The sequence below is a fragment of the Arachis duranensis genome, chromosome 7 (assembly GCF_000817695.3).
Source record: "Arachis duranensis cultivar V14167 chromosome 7, aradu.V14167.gnm2.J7QH, whole genome shotgun sequence".
NCBI lineage: Eukaryota > Viridiplantae > Streptophyta > Magnoliopsida > Fabales > Fabaceae > Arachis > Arachis duranensis.
Window position 1 is genome coordinate 63,053,891 of NC_029778.3, and position 21,522 is coordinate 63,075,412.

General features: G+C 31.1%; 1 protein-coding gene across 1 annotated transcript; it reads left to right on the plus strand.

Annotated features, from left to right (window-relative positions):
* The first annotated feature begins 291 nt into the window (after positions 1 to 291).
* LOC107459317 (uncharacterized) lies at positions 292 to 9,751 on the plus strand. The gene is made up of 10 exons (XM_016077527.1): positions 292 to 345; positions 461 to 544; positions 2,157 to 2,241; positions 6,047 to 6,187; positions 8,007 to 8,248; positions 8,343 to 8,555; positions 8,631 to 8,723; positions 8,805 to 8,906; positions 9,011 to 9,310; positions 9,659 to 9,751. The coding sequence occupies exons 1-10, from the start codon at positions 292 to 294 to the stop codon at positions 9,749 to 9,751; spliced, it is 1,407 nt and encodes a 468-aa protein (XP_015933013.1).
* Positions 9,752 to 21,522: the final 11,771 nt, after the last annotated feature.

Below are 21,522 nucleotides of genomic sequence, written 5' to 3' on the forward strand. Positions count from 1 at the left end.
AATCCTTCGTTTATCATATTGTAATGGCATCTTGTGAATCAATATTATTAAGCATCACATTGATACATAATAATAGATTATCCTTTTAATATTGTACAAAATTAAAAAAAGTGAGTTTTTTATTTTTTATTTTTGAATATTATCCCTTTGATATTTAGAAAACTAAAATCATTAATAATGAAAATCAAGAACAAAATTGGATGTATGATAGAATGTATGACCAGAGATGAGATCTTAAGCCTAGTTTTATTAAAGGGGTAAATGAATTTGTGGATGTGTGTACTAGAACGTATGACGATGATGCTTACATTGATGCTGATGGAGGTTCAGAACTCTCAAATTGAGGTTTTAGTTGAAAATTCTTAGTTTGCAAATATGTTAATTTACTTTAATTCATATTTTGTAATTTTTAGCATCAGTTATGTTATGGATAATAACTTACTTATTTCAATGTGTGTAGGATATGATTAGTAGAGACAGAGATTGTGGTCGTGGCCATGGCCGAAGCCGAAAGGGAGGCCTAGGCTTTTTACCGGTTGCTCCCGTAACTTGCATGCGGGTCCATATACTCTTGTTGAGTCATCAACAGGCGTGACTGTTTCGACTAGTGGGAGGCCACCACCTATTGCTACAACTACCCCCTCTCGTCAAGAGTCTCAGATACCCATGATGCCTACTCTGAGTGCGCCAAGATCATGTGCTCAACAAGCCAATGAGCCTCCTAACACTGCCTCACATGGTGTGTAAAGTGATCCAACTATTGTAGCTCCTAGTCGAGGAAGGTTTTGTGGAGAAAAATAAACTATATCTGCTGGTACCCAAGATACTCAAGGTCAAGAAGCATCCACTGTCACTAGTCACTTTGCCACAAGTATTCCCAACCTTAGATATGATATCGATGGTGCCAAATGTTTTGTTATTTGCTTTAAGTTTTATGAATAGCATGTCTCACCTTTACTAAGTACTCTGTCTTTACCGTTTTTTTTATTTTTGATGTAGTTGGCATCCACCTAAGCTTGGCTTGAAGTGCATTTCTTAGGTTTTCAAGGAAAACAAAAAGTCTTGGCTGAGTTTTGATGAGGCAAACGATGATACTCAAAAAATATGGCAGACGGAATGAAGGATAAATTTTATCTACCTTGTTTTATGTATTTTACAATATTATATATCATAGTATGTTATATAATAGTAGGATGTTGTAGTTTAAAATAGAAAAGCTTTGATATTCTTGACACAGAAGAGAATGTCATTTATTAAGTTTGGAGGTTTAGGGCTACCAAGTGCCTACGGGGTATGCTCCATATCATTTGTAAAAAAGGTGCATGCCCATCCATATTGGATCCCACTAGAAGTTCTTGGTGAATTGATGAGATATTGGGACACTTATACCTATAGGCAATTACAGGTGAAAAATACAACTGCTAGAAAATTGATCCAAGGTAATTGAATTTATTACATGGTTACTTTGGGCTTGTTTATTTTTTTAATTAACTTTTGAAAAGTAGTTTAAAAGAACATAAGAGTTGTAGAAGTTAGAAATTATTGTTGTATTAGTACTAAAAATAAATGGGTTAGTGGTTGAGTTTAATTTATTACTTACATCATGTAGAATCAATTGCTTGAAATACAATTGCTTACGAATGAGTTTTTTGAGCATACTCATACTCGCAAATAGGATAGGACTCAATAGGTTGATAAACACTCCCGAATGACAAAGATAACTTACCTTCCTTCATTGTAATTGGTTTTTCTACAAGTTGCACTACAAAAAAGGCTATATTATAGGAATTTGTTAGCGGAGGTTTTAAAAAAATCCTGTAAATTTGAATTTGAAAACAAAACATTTTTTTGTTTTATTAATAAATTTATTAACGAGAGTTTTAATTTTAAATATTAGGGTTTTTAAAAACTCCCTTAAATTAAAAACAATTTGGCCACACAATTTTTGCAGGCGCAAAAATCTCTTCTTCCCACGAAACCCAATTTTTCCTCCTCCCACCCTTTTTTGCTCCCACTCTCCTAACATTGTAACTGCTTTGTTCTTTGAATTTCTTCATTGATTGCTGTTGTCCGTCATTCTGCCTCGCGTTAGTGTTGCTGCTGCTGTTAGCTGGTGCGTGTAAAAGCTGCTGTTCCTGCGAAGCATTCGGGTTCAGGTTTGGGTTCCTCTTGCTGCTGCTGTTCACGTCATTGCTGCTGCTGTTCGCGTTCAGAGTGGCAGCTGTGCTTTTATACAAAAAGGTAACAATTTGGTAGCATATACAGATGGGAATTGTTAGGGTTCATATACTCATTTTCGAATTGCATGTATGATAAATAAAAGAGGGATTTGTTGCCATGGTTATAGAGAGCTTTGTTTATTTAGGTTAATGTGTCCTCCATTTAAATGAGTTGCTGCTTGAGTCCCTCTTCAATGCTGATTCTTGATTTTGTACTGCTTCTGTGTTCTGTTTTTACTTTTTTTAAACTTCATATTAAATCGATAGAAGAAAAACAGAAATAAAAAATTTGAATACAGAAGGAACAAAAAAATCATCAGTAAACAAGAAAGTGAATTCACAAAAAAAAAAGAATTTGTAATGTGCGTCAACTACAATATCTTCGATGTACAGTATATGTCTGTTCTTAGAGCTTATAGTGCTTTCAATGTTCTTTAAATGTATTTGTTGCCAATACGGGGTGCTTTTTTATTAGATCGGAGTACACATGTCCAGCACTTATTGTATATGATACAAGTGATTTTCAGTAATAACTCATCACTTTTAGATGGAGATCACAAATAATCATGTGGGGATAAGGTTATCTTTGAAAAATTGAGAGATTTCATATCATATTTATGTTTTCATACAACTTAGTCACTTGCAAATGTTTATCAAATGTTATTTTATGCAGGAATTTTATATTACGAATTGCTTAAACTTTTCCCATGATTTAGTGGTTGCTAATATATCAGTACTTGTTTTGGATGAATCCTATATGGGACACAGCCTTTAAATACTTTTTTTCTGTTCTTCACTTTCACAATGATCCCTCTCTCCATTTCTGCATTTTTTTTCAATCTCTTTCTCAATACAAACAAAGATATTGAGAAGATAAAAGCATAAAATAGTTTAGTTAATTTAATTTGGTTATCTAGCTATAGCTGTTGTCATTTCTTGCTGAATGACTTATTGTGGCTGAACAATTTGGATCAGAGTTGGTTATTCCTTCTCATATAAAACATAAAATATATTCACTACTTTTCTTATCCAACTCACTGTCTTCTCATCATTTTTTCATCATTTCTCAATAATGGTAAAATTTTACTAAATATATATCTAGAATAATAACTTAATTGTGAAAAAGAGGAAGAATGACTCCCATAAAATGTGTTTGCTGAATGCTTCATCTCTTTCTCTCAATTTTTGTTGATACGTATGCTTGCTCATATAACTTCTAGAAGCTTTATTTCCAATTCAAATCTGTTGCACTATTCCTTTCTTTCCTGTCTGCAGCTGCCGTTTTGCCAGTTGTTAAACCACACATTTTATTTCATTTTATTGGTGTCACCATGTTATGTTCTTTTGTGAGAAATCTTAGATTACATTTATTATTTTTTAGTTGTATTTTAGTTATTAATTTAATTTTTTAATTTAATAATTTAACAATATACTCATACTTTTAAATATTAATCACTAATTAATAACAAAGAACAATAAATTTTAATGAATTTGTAATATTATTTTCTTTTTATTTCTCATATATCAAGATTATATACTCAAATTGACTCCGAAGTCCATGTTACCATGATAAAACGTTATCTATATCTATCTATTATTATACTACTAGCTAGGTTTCAAAAAGAAGACAATGTCTTAGGATTCTTAATTAAATTCTTGGCTGAGTACTATATATGGTATATTAATAGTTTTGTGGCTGAGTACTATATATGATATATTAATAGTTTTGATTCCTACTAGAGTACTTTTACTACATAGGCTTATTTAATAGAAAATTGGAGGACTATAAACTAGTAATACATCAAAAGAAAAGACAAAAAAATGTAGCGTAAGCCTTCAATTGATATTTGGCTATAGGCCTTGATGAGATCAATAATTTTTTAGAACTCTGTGAGTGGAGATTGAAAATAATAACTTAGTAATTTGTTAGATGTTATAGATTTTTTCGAATTTAATATTTAGCTTGTTGAAAGGTGAAATGGTATTTAAATACACCAAGCTCATTTGAAAAAAAAAATACTTCATGCTTCATTAACTTGGACTTTTCTCATTTTTCAATTAAAATCTGCTGAGAAAATTTGAAGCATATCTAATATAAGAAATTTAAAGTTTTCAATTTTTTATAAATAACTTTTTTTTCCATTTTCCTCTCCTATACCTAGCATGATGTTCTAGGAGAGCTGGATTTTTTCATAACCTGTTAGATACAATTCAATATTGCAAATTTCATATGTGGGAATTGATTAAGAAAAATTATGTGATAAATTTGTAGATAGAATGAAAAAATCTAGATGATTAAATTGTGAATATAAAAGACAAAAATACTCAGTTTTAACTTATTTTGATAACTTCATGTAATGAAACTCTTCTTGAAAGCTCCATAGAATACCCTACCATCTATATATACGAGTCAGTGTCATAATCACTCACAGTTATTATTATTAGTGGTATGAATCATATTATCATGTACTACTAATTAATAACAAATCATTAGTTATATGCTTAAGATGCATTCTTTTTTATTTGATTAATACGCATATTGTAACATAATAATAACGACCCTTGAGTTTTTATTTATCCTGGAAGGCATAAGTTGTAATGTTTGTTTCGCTGTGTCAGTTTTGTATTCAAATTGAGTTCATCCTGTCTTAATTGAAGTTAAAATAAAAGGAAACATTCTTGTTTTTGATAATTGAGTTTTTTTTGTTGCATGTTGTTATTCAAAATAAAAGTTTTCATTTGCTGATGCTTATACTAAACTATTTTAATCTTTTTTTTTATTTAAAAATTGTTCTTGTAGTATCTGAATAGTTGATTTGGCATATTTGTTGCTCCTATTTCACGGATACATTCGGTTCTAATCCAATTTATTCTGTCAAATTCTTTTACAAGGTAATTCTCTGACTCAATAAAGTAGTTACATGTTCTTTATTCTGAATTAAATAGTTATAATTTTTTTTTTGGTGATTAAAATAGTTATAATTGTTAAAATTTTATGTATCTCATTTTTTGGAATTTAATTTTTGAAATACATATCTTCCCTTCTAGGTTCCAGTGATTTTTTTTGTTTTTTTAGTTTTCGGTTTATTTAATTGATTGACATGATGAAACTTCAAACATATTTCTGAACAGCTAAAACTTGAACATAAAAAACACATAATAACATTTCCATGTAAATCAAATTTATAAAATATAACTCTTTTTAGAGTTTCTTACCAACATAAAAATAAATGATTAACTGTATAAATAAATATTTTAAAATACTTTAGAATGGTATTCTTCGAGTCTTGAAGGGTTTAATATATCCAATAATTAAATTAGAACTTAACTTTTTATAGTTAGAATGGTTGACATAAAAACTTATAATATTTATTGAATATATTTTTGATAAAAATTTAATTAAAAAACTAACCAAGTATAAACTAAAACGAAATTAATTACATATAAAATAATCATTCAAGTCTTTAAAGGTGATATGAAAAAATATTTACTTAGAATTTAGTTTAAAAGATTAAAACTTAAAATGTTGTAAGTTGTAAAATATCTCTATTAGTCTACACCAATAAAACACCACCAATACTTAAAAGTATAATAAAATATTTTTGTGTAACAATGATGAATACATACAGTTGGCAACAAACCAATTGATTGATGACGTAGTTGACTGATAATGAGAAATCTAAGGTTTAAGCTTATATTTGTTAATTTAAGGTTATGATTAATCCTTTGATTTCTTCATAAAGTTTATCTTTAGCCTAATTTTCTGTGAATATAACATGCTTTTTGAGCTAATTTATCAAATTTTTTGTTGTTAAATGCATCTGCAGCAATGCCGAAGTGTAAACGTTTTGCTAATCCGCTGAAATCAGCTCCTCAATCTGAAAGGGGTTTTGATCAATCTAATAAGGACATAGTACACAATTCACCTACGGATAGCTCACCACCTAATCATGATTCCATAACGCAAGGCAATCCGGATAGTACTACGGATCACTCACTTCCTAACCAAGGATCCCAAGAACATACTAGGCACTTTGGTGGACGTCAATCTTCTGAATATTGGACAGTAGAGACAATATGTACGATGCATAATAAATTTGTTGTCTCATGCTAAGTTTCTAGATAATTGCTTTCTAAATAAATGCAAATGATTATATTTTAATCTTTATATGTTATTTTTTTTATGCAATTTCTGGTATGAAAGTAGAGAAGTGATCAAATGATTTCTGAATATACAGTATGCCAATATGTATAGATCTAATGCTTTTCATTCATGTAAGTTTAAATTATATATAGCATTTTTTAGTTTGTTGGAATACACATGTTTTTAATATTTAAAACTGAATCTTTTATAGAGGTAGTTTAATCAATAGTGTTTTAAAATAATCAAGTTTATTCCATTATACTCTTCCATTTTAAAATAAGTCAAGTTTTAAAAATGATAGTTATTTTAAAATAGAGAAAAAAATAAGTATTTGAGTTGTATACTTATTCGGCAGGTTTAAATAAATTTTTTGAATCAATAAACTTGGTTTATTTTTAAAGTTTTCTTACAACAAAAGAAACAACGAAAGGGCGAATTTCTACAATACAGATGGATTTCGTTTAAAAAAGTATTAAGTCGTTTTATATATTTTCCTTTTATATATCATTTTGCAATTTTAATTATTGGGAAAAAAGAATTTAAAAGAAGGATTTGTCTTTTAATATTAATTACTCAATTATGGTTTCTTTAATGTGTTTAAAATTTCTTTAATATTCTCTTAATAGACAGATTCGTTACACGTATCACATCCCACATAATAAAATAATAACATAAGATACATAGTTCCAATCATTCATTGTTCTATATTGATATGATTGAATGATGCTAAAGTTTATTTAGTTGGAGCCATATGTTAAAAATTTCAATGGTCTGAAAATTTAGCCCAAAATATTTCTTAATTTTTTTACCCAACTCTCGAGTCAGAAAATAAAAATATGAAATAGTACTACTCCTATATTATTACTAGACAATAAGGTTATATGCATATGTATTGTTCAACGTTTTGTGAAATCTCATTATGTACCATTTGGACTTTTAGAATGAGAACATGGCAATGTGTGAATTGCTCTCTCTATCTCTCTTAATTAATTGGATGTCCAGTTAATTACTTTATGATTTGAGTAATATAATGATCATATCCAATAATTAAGGTAGCCAAATTGCATTCTTAATTAATTAATATCTCAATCCAACTTGGCCATTGGTAAGTGTGACAAAACTAATTACATTTCATATTCCACTGCTTAATATTTTATATTTTTCAGTCCCAACTATATATATGAACAAATCTGAAAATTGGAATATAATATATACCACTTCTCCAAGTTTCTCATTTTCTAAATTCAAATAAAAAATATTTATTAGGTTACAGTCTTTGACAAATTATATGTTGTTCCTGTATATATATATGTATATACATACTGGTGTATCAGATATAAAGTTACTTAAAATTGCTCATATGTCAATAGTACCTATGATTCACGAGACAAGACAAGGAGTAATAAGTATTCCTAGATTACTTTGATTAAGCTTATTCCCCAACATAGGAAATATTTTCTACTTATTCATACATATAATTAATTTTATATACAAAGAGTTTATTTTTAAAATTTTAATTTAGTTCAAAAATTAATTTAGTTTAAATTTTTAAAACTTACATAGGAAATATCTGTCACTAATTTAGTTTATTAATCTTCTATTATTTCTCATAAATTATTTTTTATATGCAAATAAAAGCACAGATGGAACTATTAAGACTAGAAGGCTAAAAGTTAAAGAAATGGATAATTTAACTAGAGATGAGCAAGTTATAGTAAACTTTGAAGATCAACAAGCTATTGGGGAAAGTCAAGGTTTACTTGCTGGATATTTAAGGACATTAGCAGTTGATTGTAAGTTATTTCCAATCAACTTTTCAAAGTGGTCAGGACCTCTAGGTATACCTCGATCTAGGTTTGAAGAGTGTTTTAGTAACTTGCTGAAGGTATGTATTATGAATATTTATTTTTATCAAATGCCTATTAAAGTTATACATTAATAATGACATCTTGTTATTTATGTATAATTCTTTTTGATAGCCAAAATTTCATTTCAAAATTTCTGAGGGCATTGCAAAGCGATATTGCAAATTGAACCTTGCAAAAAAGTGGTCACAACATAGAATTAAGTTGTGGAATGAGTTCTATGATCCATGTATGAGTAGACAAGCAATCATTGATAATGTCCCAGTTGGCATCGACAGAGATCAATGGGCATCTTTCATTCAATATCGGTTTCTACCTTTTACAATGGTAACATGCTTTCTTTTTTAAAATTAATATTAATATGTGATCAATTCTTTAATTTTCATTTTTCTTTTTTAATAGGAGATGTGTAGGAGAAACAAAGAAGTTCGCAAGAAGCAAACAATTTCCCATACTGGTGGCTCAAAACCCATCTCAAGGAAAAGACATGAAATAGTATGAACTATAATTCATTTTTTTTTTGCTTTTACTAAATTATGTTATGTTTCTTAACTTTTTTTATATTTTTTTACATAGTTTTTACAAACTGGGCGAAAAATTAGCCGTGGAGAAATGTATATAGCAACTCATAAGAAAAAAGATGGGTCCTTTGTGACTGATGAAGCAAGGAATATAGCGGTAAATTGAATTTATTAGTCTAATTTAGTAAAAAATGTAACTTCAGAATCCGACAAGTTTTAATGGTTTTTATTATATTTTTGTTGTTTAAATTTCAATTGTAGGAACAAATTGAACTACTTATGACTCAAAATGAAAAAGATGAATCTGGACCATCCACAAATGATGCTATTGGCAAAGTGTTTGGGGAGGAACATTCTGGTAGGGTGCGATGCTTGGGAATGGGAGCTACACCTACTAACACTTTCAGAGGTGCCAATCATCCTGGCCAGTTTGCTAATTCTTCAATTTCAATGTCTTCTACCAATTACTCCCAAACTGATTTTAAACGTTTAGAATCTAAATTTGATGGGACATTGACTGCACTAAAGGCTTATTTCCTTTCTAAAGAAGGAAGAATTCCTGTTGAACTTACTAGTATCTTTGACCATAGAGCTCAAGAACTTACTAGTATATTTGACCACGGAGCTCAGATAAATTGCCTTCTCTTGTGACATTTATGTTGCACTAATCATGTTGAAAAAATTATGATGAATCATAACTGTTACATTAATCTAATGTTCTAGCATTGTTAGTCTCGTATATTCTAACCTCACACCTCTACTCTTTTTAATTTTTTTTTCAAATTTTTGACATTTGAAAAGGTTAATTCTTTTTTTATACTTTGATTTTTTTTTTCTTTTAAGTTGTTGTTATAGTGCTATAAATGTTGGTAATTTTTAGGTTGACAATTTTGTTTTAATTTATTTTAGGCTAATGATGTTGAGAATGAAATTATTACACCAGCAACAGAAAGAGCATCATCATCAGGTGGAAGCAATGAAAATTGTGAAGACATTGTTTAGTGTTATTTGAAAGACTGAATAGTTGTGAATTCTTTTTCTTTTTTTAGGATATTATGTTAGATTTTATTTACTAAACAAACTTATTCAAATAGTGAACTTATTAGTGGTAGTTGTGAATTTATTGAATTTTAACATTTTTAATTTTTAGGAATTGATATATGAAGACAATGTTAATTAAGATATTATGCATTTTATTATAGTATAAAAATGTTATTATTCATTACAATGAGTTATGAATTACATTTATATTTTATATGAATTTATTAGTATTAAAATTTTCCATATTTATTAATATCTTATAAAATAAAAAACTATATATATGCATAATAAAAATATTATGGTAGTTTTATTTGTGTAGTGATTTTTAAATTGAGGCGGTTTATAATTCCCACAAATATAAAAAATAGATTTTAGTCTTTTAATTTTGTAGGGGTTAAGAACCCCCATAACGTCAATCAAGACCGCCACAGAATAGGGTAACTGGATGCTTTCGAAAACCGACGCAATATACTGAAAACCCCCACAATTTGCGGAGGGCAAAAAACTCCCGCAATTTGAATTTGACATAGCGTCGGTTTTTTAAAAACCCCCGTAACTAAACCGCAGGACACCTAACTCCGCCAGTTTTTGAAACCGCCGTTACACAACTTGTGGGGGTTAAAAACCCCCGCAAAATTCAAAAAAAACCCCCGCAAATTAACGCCTTTTTTGTAGTGTTGGAATGTATGAAAAAGAATGACTTAATACCTTCCTTCATTGAAATGTTGAACTTGTTTTTGTTACATATCCCTAGTTTTTACATTATTGATATTTATAGTAGTTTACCAATCATGTCTACTCATTGTAGGATATATTTTAAGAGTGCATATTTTAGGCTAAGCAAGAGCAGCAAGCTTCTGTAGAGGCTGGTGTAATTGATCCACCGCTTGTCTCTAAGGAACGCATATGGATTGAGACAATGGGTGAAAAATGAAGAGATAGGGTATATGGCATGGGTGAGGTAAAGAACTCTTCTATGGTGCGACCCAAAGTTAATGGGCTAACCACAACCACCAGTACCGATGTTTTGGATCATAGAGAGTAGATCACAATACTTAATAGAAAAATTGAACAACATGCCACTAAATATAGAGAGATTAAAGACTGCTTCCAAAGGAAAAAAAGAGAGTGGTAACAGACTATTGAATCCTTGTGTGAGAATTTCAACACCAGTAGCTCACAGATAGACTAATTTAGTTGTCAACTTAGCAGCCTGACTGAGTATGTAAGGGCCATGGGTTCTAGTAATTCTAGATTACCTGTCTCCCCACCTCCTCCTTTTACTTTTCCAAGTTCCCAAAGAAGCACAGCCTAAGGCAAATGACCCCTTTTTATCTTGCAGCCACCAGGACAACCACATGGTTCTTTTCAAATGGAGGATGATCATGATGATCTCGATGACTCAGATGAAGACTATTTAGACGAGTATGAGTAGGGTTTAATACAAGAAAAATATTGAATACCGTTACTGTCAGATTTAACGTCGAACGTTACTGACAGATTTAGCATCAAATTTACCAAATGTTACGAGTGAAAATTCGTCCCTCAAAAAATTACTGTCGCCTTAGAAATTCTGTCACTAAATCTGACGGTAAATAGTGGCGCAAAATTTGTGCCAATTTTATTGTAAGATTTTATAGCAAAATTTTTTGACGATAACAAGTTTGAGTGAAACACATCGTTTTGGCAATGACGATTCGAATTCTCTCTCTCTCTCTCTCTCTCTCTCTCTCTCTCTTCTTTTCTCTTCTCTCTCATCTTCGCCGCTCCATTAAAGCTGCCGCCATTGCCACCATCTGGAGCTACCGCTGTCACCGCCGCTACACCTGGTCGTCACTATTGCTAGAGCTATCACTGCCGCCACCGCTGTTGTGTCTGTTCCTATTGGAAGCTTTCACCTTGTCACTGTCACTGCCACCTCCTATTACCACCATACTTCCACCATCTTGAAACCACCAACAAAGGTCATTTTTCTATAATTTTTTATTTTTCGAGATTTTTTTGTGATTTTAGGCTTTTGTTAGGTATTTTGTTAAATTATTGACTAATTTTGTTTAATGAAGTATGTGATTAGGATTTGTTATGTTAATTTATGTAATTAAAAATTAAATAATATTAGGGTAGGTTAGGATAAGGTGAAATTAAGAGTGCTTGAGCCGTTAGAAGATTTTATTTGAGTATTAAGAGTGCTTGAGCTGATGGAAGATTTTATTTAAGTTCAGTGAATGAGTTTCTTTCATTGCATTCAATTTATATCGTTTATTTTTGTTATTCCTACAGTTAATTTGGTGAAATTAGAATTAGGTTTTAATTAATTACAATACTGAGTTTTATTTATTTCTTACAAATTAGTCTTTGAAAAAGTTTTAACCTGTGAATTTAATAAGTTATCCTTTTTATTAGGATGGTATTATTTTCTCTGACATCAATTGGAGTTTGCTTTTTTCGTAGTCTGTGTAGTCATATTCCAAGTTGGTTTTCTATTTAAGTTTTATGCTACACTTACTTTTCCTAGAACAGAAGTGGGAAAAAGTTGCGTTATTGGTTGAATTCTAGGGTTTTTGTTACAAAATAATTCTCACTCATCATCTATGAATGTACGATAGGGATAACGGTGGACGGGGGGTTTTAAAACCTAAGTTCTTTGAGGGAGTTGATAAGTTTGTTGCGTATGTCTTCAACATAGAACTCTTTAAGTCTCAAGGGGTATCTAGGTGTCCGTGCTATAAGTGTTGGCTGGCTAAGTGGTTAAGACCTTTGGATATAACACTTTATCTCTACGGTAATGGGTTTAAAGATGGATATTGAATGTGGACAAAATACAGAAGAGTGGATGACAGTTAATTAACCGGTCTGCCTTGAATTCTAATAGGTCTAAGGGTCAATCAACAAGATTTTGTGTGGTTAAAGAACTAAACATGGAAAAAATGAATTAGGAAGGTAACCAAGAGAGATACAACGAGATGGTGTTTGATGCAATTGGTGTTTTTGATATGAAAGATGCTGAACAAGAGTCAAATCCGGGGACAAAAAAATTTTATCATCTGTTAGAATCTGCCACAAAATCTTTGTTCGAATGGTGCGTTCATTCTAAATTGTCTGCATGTGTTAACATGATGAGTATTAAGTCTAATTCAAATCATATACAAAAGTCCTATGATAAGTGGAACACCCTTTGTAATGAATTAGTACCTAGTGGGACTACTGGCATCCCCTAGAGCCACTATGAAGCAAAGAAGTTAGTTTCGAAGTTAGGTCTAAATTTTATGAAAATCGATTGTTATTTGAATGGTTGTATGTTGAACTACAAAGGGGACATGGATCTAACTGCTTGTAGGTTTTATTATGCACCAAGGTTTCATGTCGAGAGAGAATGGATTGGTAAACAACGAGTAAAGAAAGTTCCAAACAAATAGACCACTATTTACCCTTAATCCCTAGGCTAAAATGATTGTATGCATCAATAAATTCGGCCCCTCACATGACCTGGCATAATAACCACAAGAGAGATGAAATTTTAATAACGTACCCGTCACACAGGGATGCTTAGAAGCACTGTGATATGGTCTACCCTACATTTACGAGCGAGCCTAGAAATGTTAGATTAGCTTTGTGCTTTGACAGTTTGCTCCAAACCCTAATTTCAGTAATGCGTACTCTTGTCGGCTTCTTGTAATGACTCCTTATAACCTACCTCCGAAATGTGCATGAATGACCCATACATGTTCCTAACATTTACCTGGTCCAAGCAACCCAAAAATCAAATAGATGTCTTCTTGCAACCTTTGGTGGATGAGTTGATGGAGTTGTGAATTCATGGTGTAAAAACGTATGATATGTCAAAGAAGACAAACTTCCAACTGTATGCTGCATTGATGTGAACCATTAATGACTTTCCTACATATAGGATGTTATCAGGTTGGTCTATTCAGGACAGAATATCGTGCCCCATTTATATGGAGGATACAAATGCATTTTGGCAAACGAATGGGGGTAACAATTCGTGGTTTAGTTGTCATCGAAGGTTTCTCGATATTGATCATCCTTTTTAGTGCTACAAGGACTTGTTTAGAAAGAATAAAACTGGACAAGAAGAGGCACCCATGAGGTTGAGTGGTTTACAAGTTTGGCATCGTGTAAGTAAAATCGAAAGGATCATCGATAACGGAACAGAGTTGAGACCTCTGGGATATGAAAGGGAGCATAATTGGATGAAATAAAGTATATTTTAGGAGTTGCCTTATTGGAAAGACAACTTGGTTCTTCATTGTCTTGATAAGGCAAGGTTAGATTTGGTGGACATATACAGACGACCAGATCTAAACTTAATGAGACTTGAAAATGGCCGGTAGGTTAAACCAAATGCAGTGTTCGCTCTAACAAAGAACTAGAGATAAAATGTTTGTAGGTGAATTAGGGGATTAAGGTTTTCTAATGGTTATACCTCTACCAACATCTAAAAATCTCTCACATAAATAAGTGAGTTCTTTAGGGAGTTATGTGCTTTGAAACTTAGTATTAATTATCTTACAGTCATGGAAAAGAACATTCTCATCATATTTTGTAAGTTAGAGAGGATATTCCCTCTAAGATTTTTTGATGTTATGGAACACTTGGCAATCCACCTGCCATACGAAGCAAGAGTATGTGAGCCGGTCCAATTTAGGTGGATGTACCCTTTTGAAAGAATGATTGGATCCTTCAAGCGCACTGTGAAGCATTCCTAGCTAAAGAAACATCCGCATTTTGCTCTTTCTATTTTGAGCCTCATGTTAAGTCATGTAGAACAAGATTTAGAAGGAACAATGAGAGGGGAGAATCCTCGTCAACTATAATAACCTATCCAATATTTGTTCCGGAAGGAGTTGCAATAGGCGCGTGTAGTGAATATTGGTTAGAGAAAAATCGATGCCGCACTTCTGCATGTATTGCTTAACTGTGACCAAGTTTTCACCCTACTTGAGGTCAGTTTTTTAAGTCTTCATAAATATTGCAATTAGTAAGATAATAACTTCTTTATCTAATCAAAACTTCAGTACACTAAAATTTTATTATTTATCATATTATATCAAAGGTTATTCTAGAAAATAAATTCTGATACATCACTGAACAATTTTTCACATTGGTTCAGAGAATACGTCAATGTTTCTCTAATTGACACAACAGATTGGAAACTAGTTGCACTTAGTTGCACAATGAATAAGGGCACAAGTTATCCAATATACAATATTAATGGATATCAGTTCCATTCTTTACAATGGTCGGTGGGAAAGAAAATAGATAAGACTGGAGTTTGGGTTCGTGGGGATGTAGGTAGTGGTCATTCTAATTTGTATGATGTGTTGCACAATATAATTCAATTAGAGTATTTTTATCGCACTACATATAAGGTGTGCATGTTTAAATGTGAATGGTATAATCTAAGTTCGTAACCGAGAACACGAAAGCACAAAGACTACAATATCACTGAAATAAATATAACCAGAAGATATAAGCATTATGATCCTTTTATTCTACCTCAAAATGCACAACATATATACTATTTGCTTTACCTAGGGTCATCCAAGTCTAGTTGGGTTATTGTGGTTAAGAGTAAGCCAAGAGATCACATTGATTCTGATGGGACAGAGGGTCAGCAACCTTACTAAATTGATTATCGAACGCCTTCAAAAATGGTGGTTGATATCGCTGATCCGATCACTCTTAGGTTTGCTGTTATGGATGATGACATCATTGACCTTAGAGTAGATGACGACACACTACCACTAGAGGATGACGATCTTCAAAAAGAAAAGAGGGTCGATAGAGACGAAGAAGAAGATGAATTCGATGATCAGAAAATTACCTTGGAATAGGAGGATGATGAACCATAGGAAGAAAATGATGAATCTGAATATGATTAAGCTAAATATAGTTTAACTAGCTTGTTGTATGTTTAAGCTTTATTTTAGCCAGATCATATAAGTGCAATGCATGCTAGCGTTACTTGTATTTTATGTATTTCTTTATTCCTTTCATGTTTTTATTTCGTATGTTTGATCTTTCATATCATATATAAATCACTTTTCTTAGCTAAATTACTAATTTATTATTTATTTATTGGGAGTTATTCTTTATTTATTGGGAGTTGACTATCGATTATTAATTATCGGGATCCATTATAAATTGAAGAAGAAATAAAAATTACTATTCCATTAGATTTACCGTCAGAATTTTTTCAACTGTAACAATTTTTCAAATTTTTTTAAAATTAAAAATTGGCGCTACTGTCAGACTGTCGAAAAATCCGACAGTAACGCGATGCGAAGTTTTACTATTTGGCACCATAGTTACCATTGGAATTTAAGTGGCATCAGATTGCTGTTACTTAAATATCGAATTCCTCCGGTAATTTTGTCGCTAGTTACCGTAAAAAAATTCGTCGATAAATATTTACCGACAAAATTTATACCATCGAATATAATCCAATGCAAAATCCGACGGTAATTAATTTAACAACAGATTATTTTTATTTTTCAGTAGGTAAACTCGACGGTATTCAGCATTTTTTTTGTAATAATGGTTATTTATTTTTCTTTGAATATTTTGTATTATTAGTGAATTTAGACGAATATTTTGTATTTAATTATTTCTCTTCTCTTAAATCTCGCTCTATGTTAGAAGATTGTTTATTATCTTGATAAATTTGCAAACGCATTATCTAATATTTAGTATAAATTTTATTTTTATATTTAAAAGTTTATTTGCCTTACTATCTAATAATATTTAGTATAAATTTTTTTATTTAAAAATTTATTTGTGTTAATTATCTACTATTTTTAAATAAAAAATTAATTAAAAAATATGACTATTAAAATTGATAACAATGTTATCGTTTTTTAATTTAAAATAGATAAAAGAAAAAAGATGACGGCATTGTCGGTACGTTAAGAATCAAATCAACGATTAATTTGTCAATTTTAATAAATCAAATATCGATAAACATGTCATTAATTTTACATAAGATTATCAACACTTAAAATGTCGCTTTTTATTAAATATGTAAAAATCTTAAATTCATATTATTGACAAAATAAAATTGTCCATTTTATTTAAAATTTAACAACAATCTAATACGCCGTCGATTTTATTAAATTTTTAAAAAATTAACACATTTAAAAGCGAGATATCATACCGTCGATTTAATATTATCGACAATTCCGCGGTCAATTTTTACTGTTTTTATAGTGGTTAGATAACTCAATTGTTCAATCGTAATTGAACTTGCTGCTCTTTTTTCATATGAAATATATTTCGACAATAAAAAATATATATAAAGGGTAAATATTTATACGAGATTCTGATACTTAAAGTCAATATCGATGAATATTCAGTGGTCTATCTCATCGGGAAAACAAAAATAATTTCTCCTATGAAACTTGAAATGTTTCTCTCATAACTCATAAGTGAGTTGTAGACTGAATGATCAACGTTGCACATATCAGTTACGAGAGGCCAAATGAATGATTATAATGAAAATAATAATTGCATAAATAACCTACTTATAAGATATAACGTTGAACAAAGTTGCTTTTATATCTGAGGTGATTTTTGGTTACTATCGAGTTATGATGACTAGATAAAAAACTAAAATGAATAAGTTTTAAATTGTATTAAACAAAAATCAAAAGTACGTTTAATTTTATATAAATTAAAAAAAAACTAAACAAAATATTTCATAACACTTTTTTATAATATATTCGCAATTGCAATATTGTTTACTGTCAAATACGTAAAGATCAGATGATGCATCTTTTGTTACTCTTGTAAGCACTTCAATAAAGTAGGATAAGTAAACTAAATTTAACAATTTTTTTCATGTTTAACAAGAAGATTGACTCTCAATAATATATACTTAATTACTTAATTAAAGAATTGGTATATTTATTAATAATTAAAGAATTTGTATTTTTATATATTTGTTAATAACTGATATTATTTTTTCTTTTGTAAATGTTTGTCAAATCTATATAAAAAAAGATGAAGAGGAAAGATGAATTTTTTTTTCTATTTTTAAGAAGTCGATTTTTTTTTTTGTTCTCAAATATTCACTTTATTAAGACACTTTTCAATAATTTGATTTTAAATATATTCCTAAAAATAGAAATCTCTTAGCGTTAAAGCCAGTTTTATTTTGTTATTTTCCCTATTTTTATACTTTTGAACGCTACCCTCAAAACTCTTTTTATATGTTTAATTTTGAGAAATTGTCTCAGCATTGAAATGAACTTATTAGTAAAATGGCGTTTTTTTTTTGGTGTAGCTCGATGCTTAATTATTTCCTTTAATTTTCTTAGCTTAGTTCTTATTTCTACTTTAAATTGTTATTATCACCGTTAGTATAATATTATTATATGTGTTGCAACTACTGAACAACTCTAGATAAATCCGTTGTCTCAGGTCTAAAAATATTGTTATAGATCAAAAAAATCTTTTATTAATTTTTAGACTACATTTTAAATATGGTCTCCAACAAAAAAATATTGTGGTGGTATAAAAATTTCGATACAGAATCAATATCTAAAAAAGAGTATCACATTAGAGGATTAACACCTCAAAAAAGTCTTATATATAGCCTTAGTAGTGCTAGTTTTTGTGGTAATAATTCTTTTAAGTTTTTGTAACTCATTAAATTGGTGTTTTCGTTGAGAATTAGTCAACCAAAAAAATTATCTATAGAGAATTCTGACGGACAAAAAAATCAAATAAGATGTCACTGAGTGAATTATTATAGAATAGAATCATTAGCGACGCTGGCTCTTAAAAAAAATGTTGTGTTATATAAGTCTCACGAAATTAATATCAGTAGATAAAAAGAGTTCTCACATACACTACAAAAAAAGTCCATGATCACGGTAAAAAATTGTGACCATAGCTAGTAAAAAAGGTGATCATAGATTTATGGTCATATTTTGGATCTTTACTCACGGTTTTTTACGGTGGCCTATTCCGCTGTGGCCATAGGTCTATGGTCATGGTTTTTTTATCTATGATCACGGTTTCTATGATCACGGTTACAATTTTCAAATTCTAACACTTTAGGCCACAGTTTTAATCGTGACCATAGGATAATCTATGGTCACGCATAAAAACCGTGACATAACCATATCTATAGTAACGATTTTTGCCGTGACCATAACATCTATGGTCACCCTTCCTTAAAATCGTGACCATAGCTCTATCTATGGTCACGGTTTTGGCTGTAACCACAGTTTCAAATTTTTTACTGCGACTAGAAAAACCGTGACCATAAACCCAAAATGTTGTAGTGATAGAGAGGAGATGAGAGAAGACAAGGGAAGAGAGCGAAGGGAGGAGAATACATGAAAAAGAATTTTATAAATTTTGGGTTCTCCCATCATATGAGTCAGCTTTTGTGGTAATAGTTATAAAATTTTGAAACTTATTACATATATACTCCTAAAAAATACTAGAGATAAAAAACTTTCGCTAAAAGTTGAAGAGAAAGCTATTTAGTGATAATAGCATTAGAGTGAAAAAGAATTAAATCAAGAGAAAGTCTAGGGACCAGCACTTTTATCGAAATTTAGTCAGTATTTAATCATTAAAAGAAAAATGAATAATTCTACATCATTAAATATTATCTCACACCATTAAAAATATTGATAATGACTAATTAATAGCTATAAATCATAAATTCTACTGTCCCCCTAACATTATATTAATGGATTCGAAAAAAAAAGACACAGCACCATGCCGAAAATTATATTAACTAGTAAATTATATTTTCAATTTAATTAATTTCTTGATATTTCGTCTAGATTAAAATTTACAATTTTACTAGATAATCAATAAAGGATGTAGACATGTAGTCAACTATATCCAACTAGCATTTTTTTATTGAATTTTTTTTAGAAAAACATAAATTCAAACTATCATGAAAAATATCTAAAACCTAAAAAAAGAAACAAACATCTAAAATTTAAAAAAATCTAAAACTATTTTAAAAATTTTAAAATTCATTTTTAAAATTCTAAAATTTCAAAATCTGTAAGACCCAAAACTTTTGAAAAGTCTTATTATGATTAAGTCTCAAATCATATAGTTATTTATAGTCTTAATTTTAAAATTATTTTATTAAAGATAATTAAGGCAAGTTTTGATTTATTGAATTTGAGATAAGTTATGATTATTATCCAATTTTACAATTATTGGATGCTTTCCTATATTTGAATTATAAAGTTAGTAGTTGTGAAATAATAAAGATTTTATATGACTTGGATTAAATAATTAATATTTTAAATATTAATATTGCTATTTTGAAAAATGAAGGAATTAAGTATATTACTTCTAATTATTTGATTTGGACATTTTATTGAAAATAATTTGTTAAGTCGATGAACAAATAGTATTTTATACATTATTATTGTTGGATTAGAATTTATTTCTAATTACTATATTATCCCATTTTTATTTGAAATTACCAAATTACTCCTAACCCTAATTAAAAAAAAAAAAGAATGAAACCCTAAAACCCTAGCCCAATACCCGTTTCCCCCCATGACCCAGCACCAGCAAACCACACGGTTTTTCCCTTCCTCCATGAACAAAGAAACAGAAGCAAAGAGAGAGAGGGAGACTGAGCTGCCGTGGAAGAAGGAAGGAGGAGGGAAGCTCACCGCGCCGCGCCGCCGCAGCAGTCCATGCTGCCACGGTCATCGTCACCAAGCTCCCTCACCGTCGCACCACCACGTTGCCACTGATTTTCCACCGTCGAAGTTTCCTGCGTCGCCACTGATTCGCGCAGAGGAGGGTTTGAGGGGGCAGCTGCCACACGCGAGCCAGAGGAGCTTGTCCTCACCGATCTGCCGCCGTCGGGGACACCGCGTTGTCGTCCTTGCCAGCTCCGAATGAGAAGCACGATGGAGCTCCGTTTCTGCTTCTCTGGTCCACCGTGAGTGAGCGGTGCTGGGATAAAGGGAGCTCGTGGTGAGGAGAGAGGGGCGCTGTCTTGCGTGCCGTCGTCGAAGCTGGGTAGGCGTTGTCCTTACCAGCAGAGAAGAAGAAGCGAGATGAAACCCCCCTCCATGTCTGCTGCTTCAATTCGCTGAGAAAGAGCTTGGCGCCGCCAGACTGCCGTACGCGAGGAGCACCGCTGTCTCTGCCAGCTTCCACCTCCATCGTGGTTGATTATGGAGGAGAATTGAGGAAACTGCCTCTGTCGCCGGAGAATGCTCTGCCAGTAAGGGTCTTAATTTTTTGTTTCTATTCTTTTGGAATTCCGGGAAGATTGTTGATACTGCGTGGTGGTACAGCTGCTATTATTAGAAATCTGGGCCACCTCCGTTGCTCGGAATTTATTAACGGAGCCGCTGCCTGAGTCGATTTAGAGTTGCGGCTGCTTCGTTTCGTTAATTTAGTGAGTATCTCTATTTCGAAAGCCTCGCATTAATACTTTATTGTGCTTGGTTAATGAATATGAGTTTTGGTAACATGGGGTCGAGTCCTGATTGTTATGTGTTGCGATTAAAGTTGTTGAGATTATTGAGAACGCAAGTGGAGCCGAGTTATTGGCTGCAGTTAGTTTTGGGTTGAGGCGGAAAAGACTCTGTGAGGCATTTGGGTTGCGGATTCGATGTTTTGAGGTAGGGGCGCTTTCTAAAAACTATATTTTGTATATTGGAATTATTACATATGAATACTGTTGTGAGACAATTTTGTATTTGGTGATT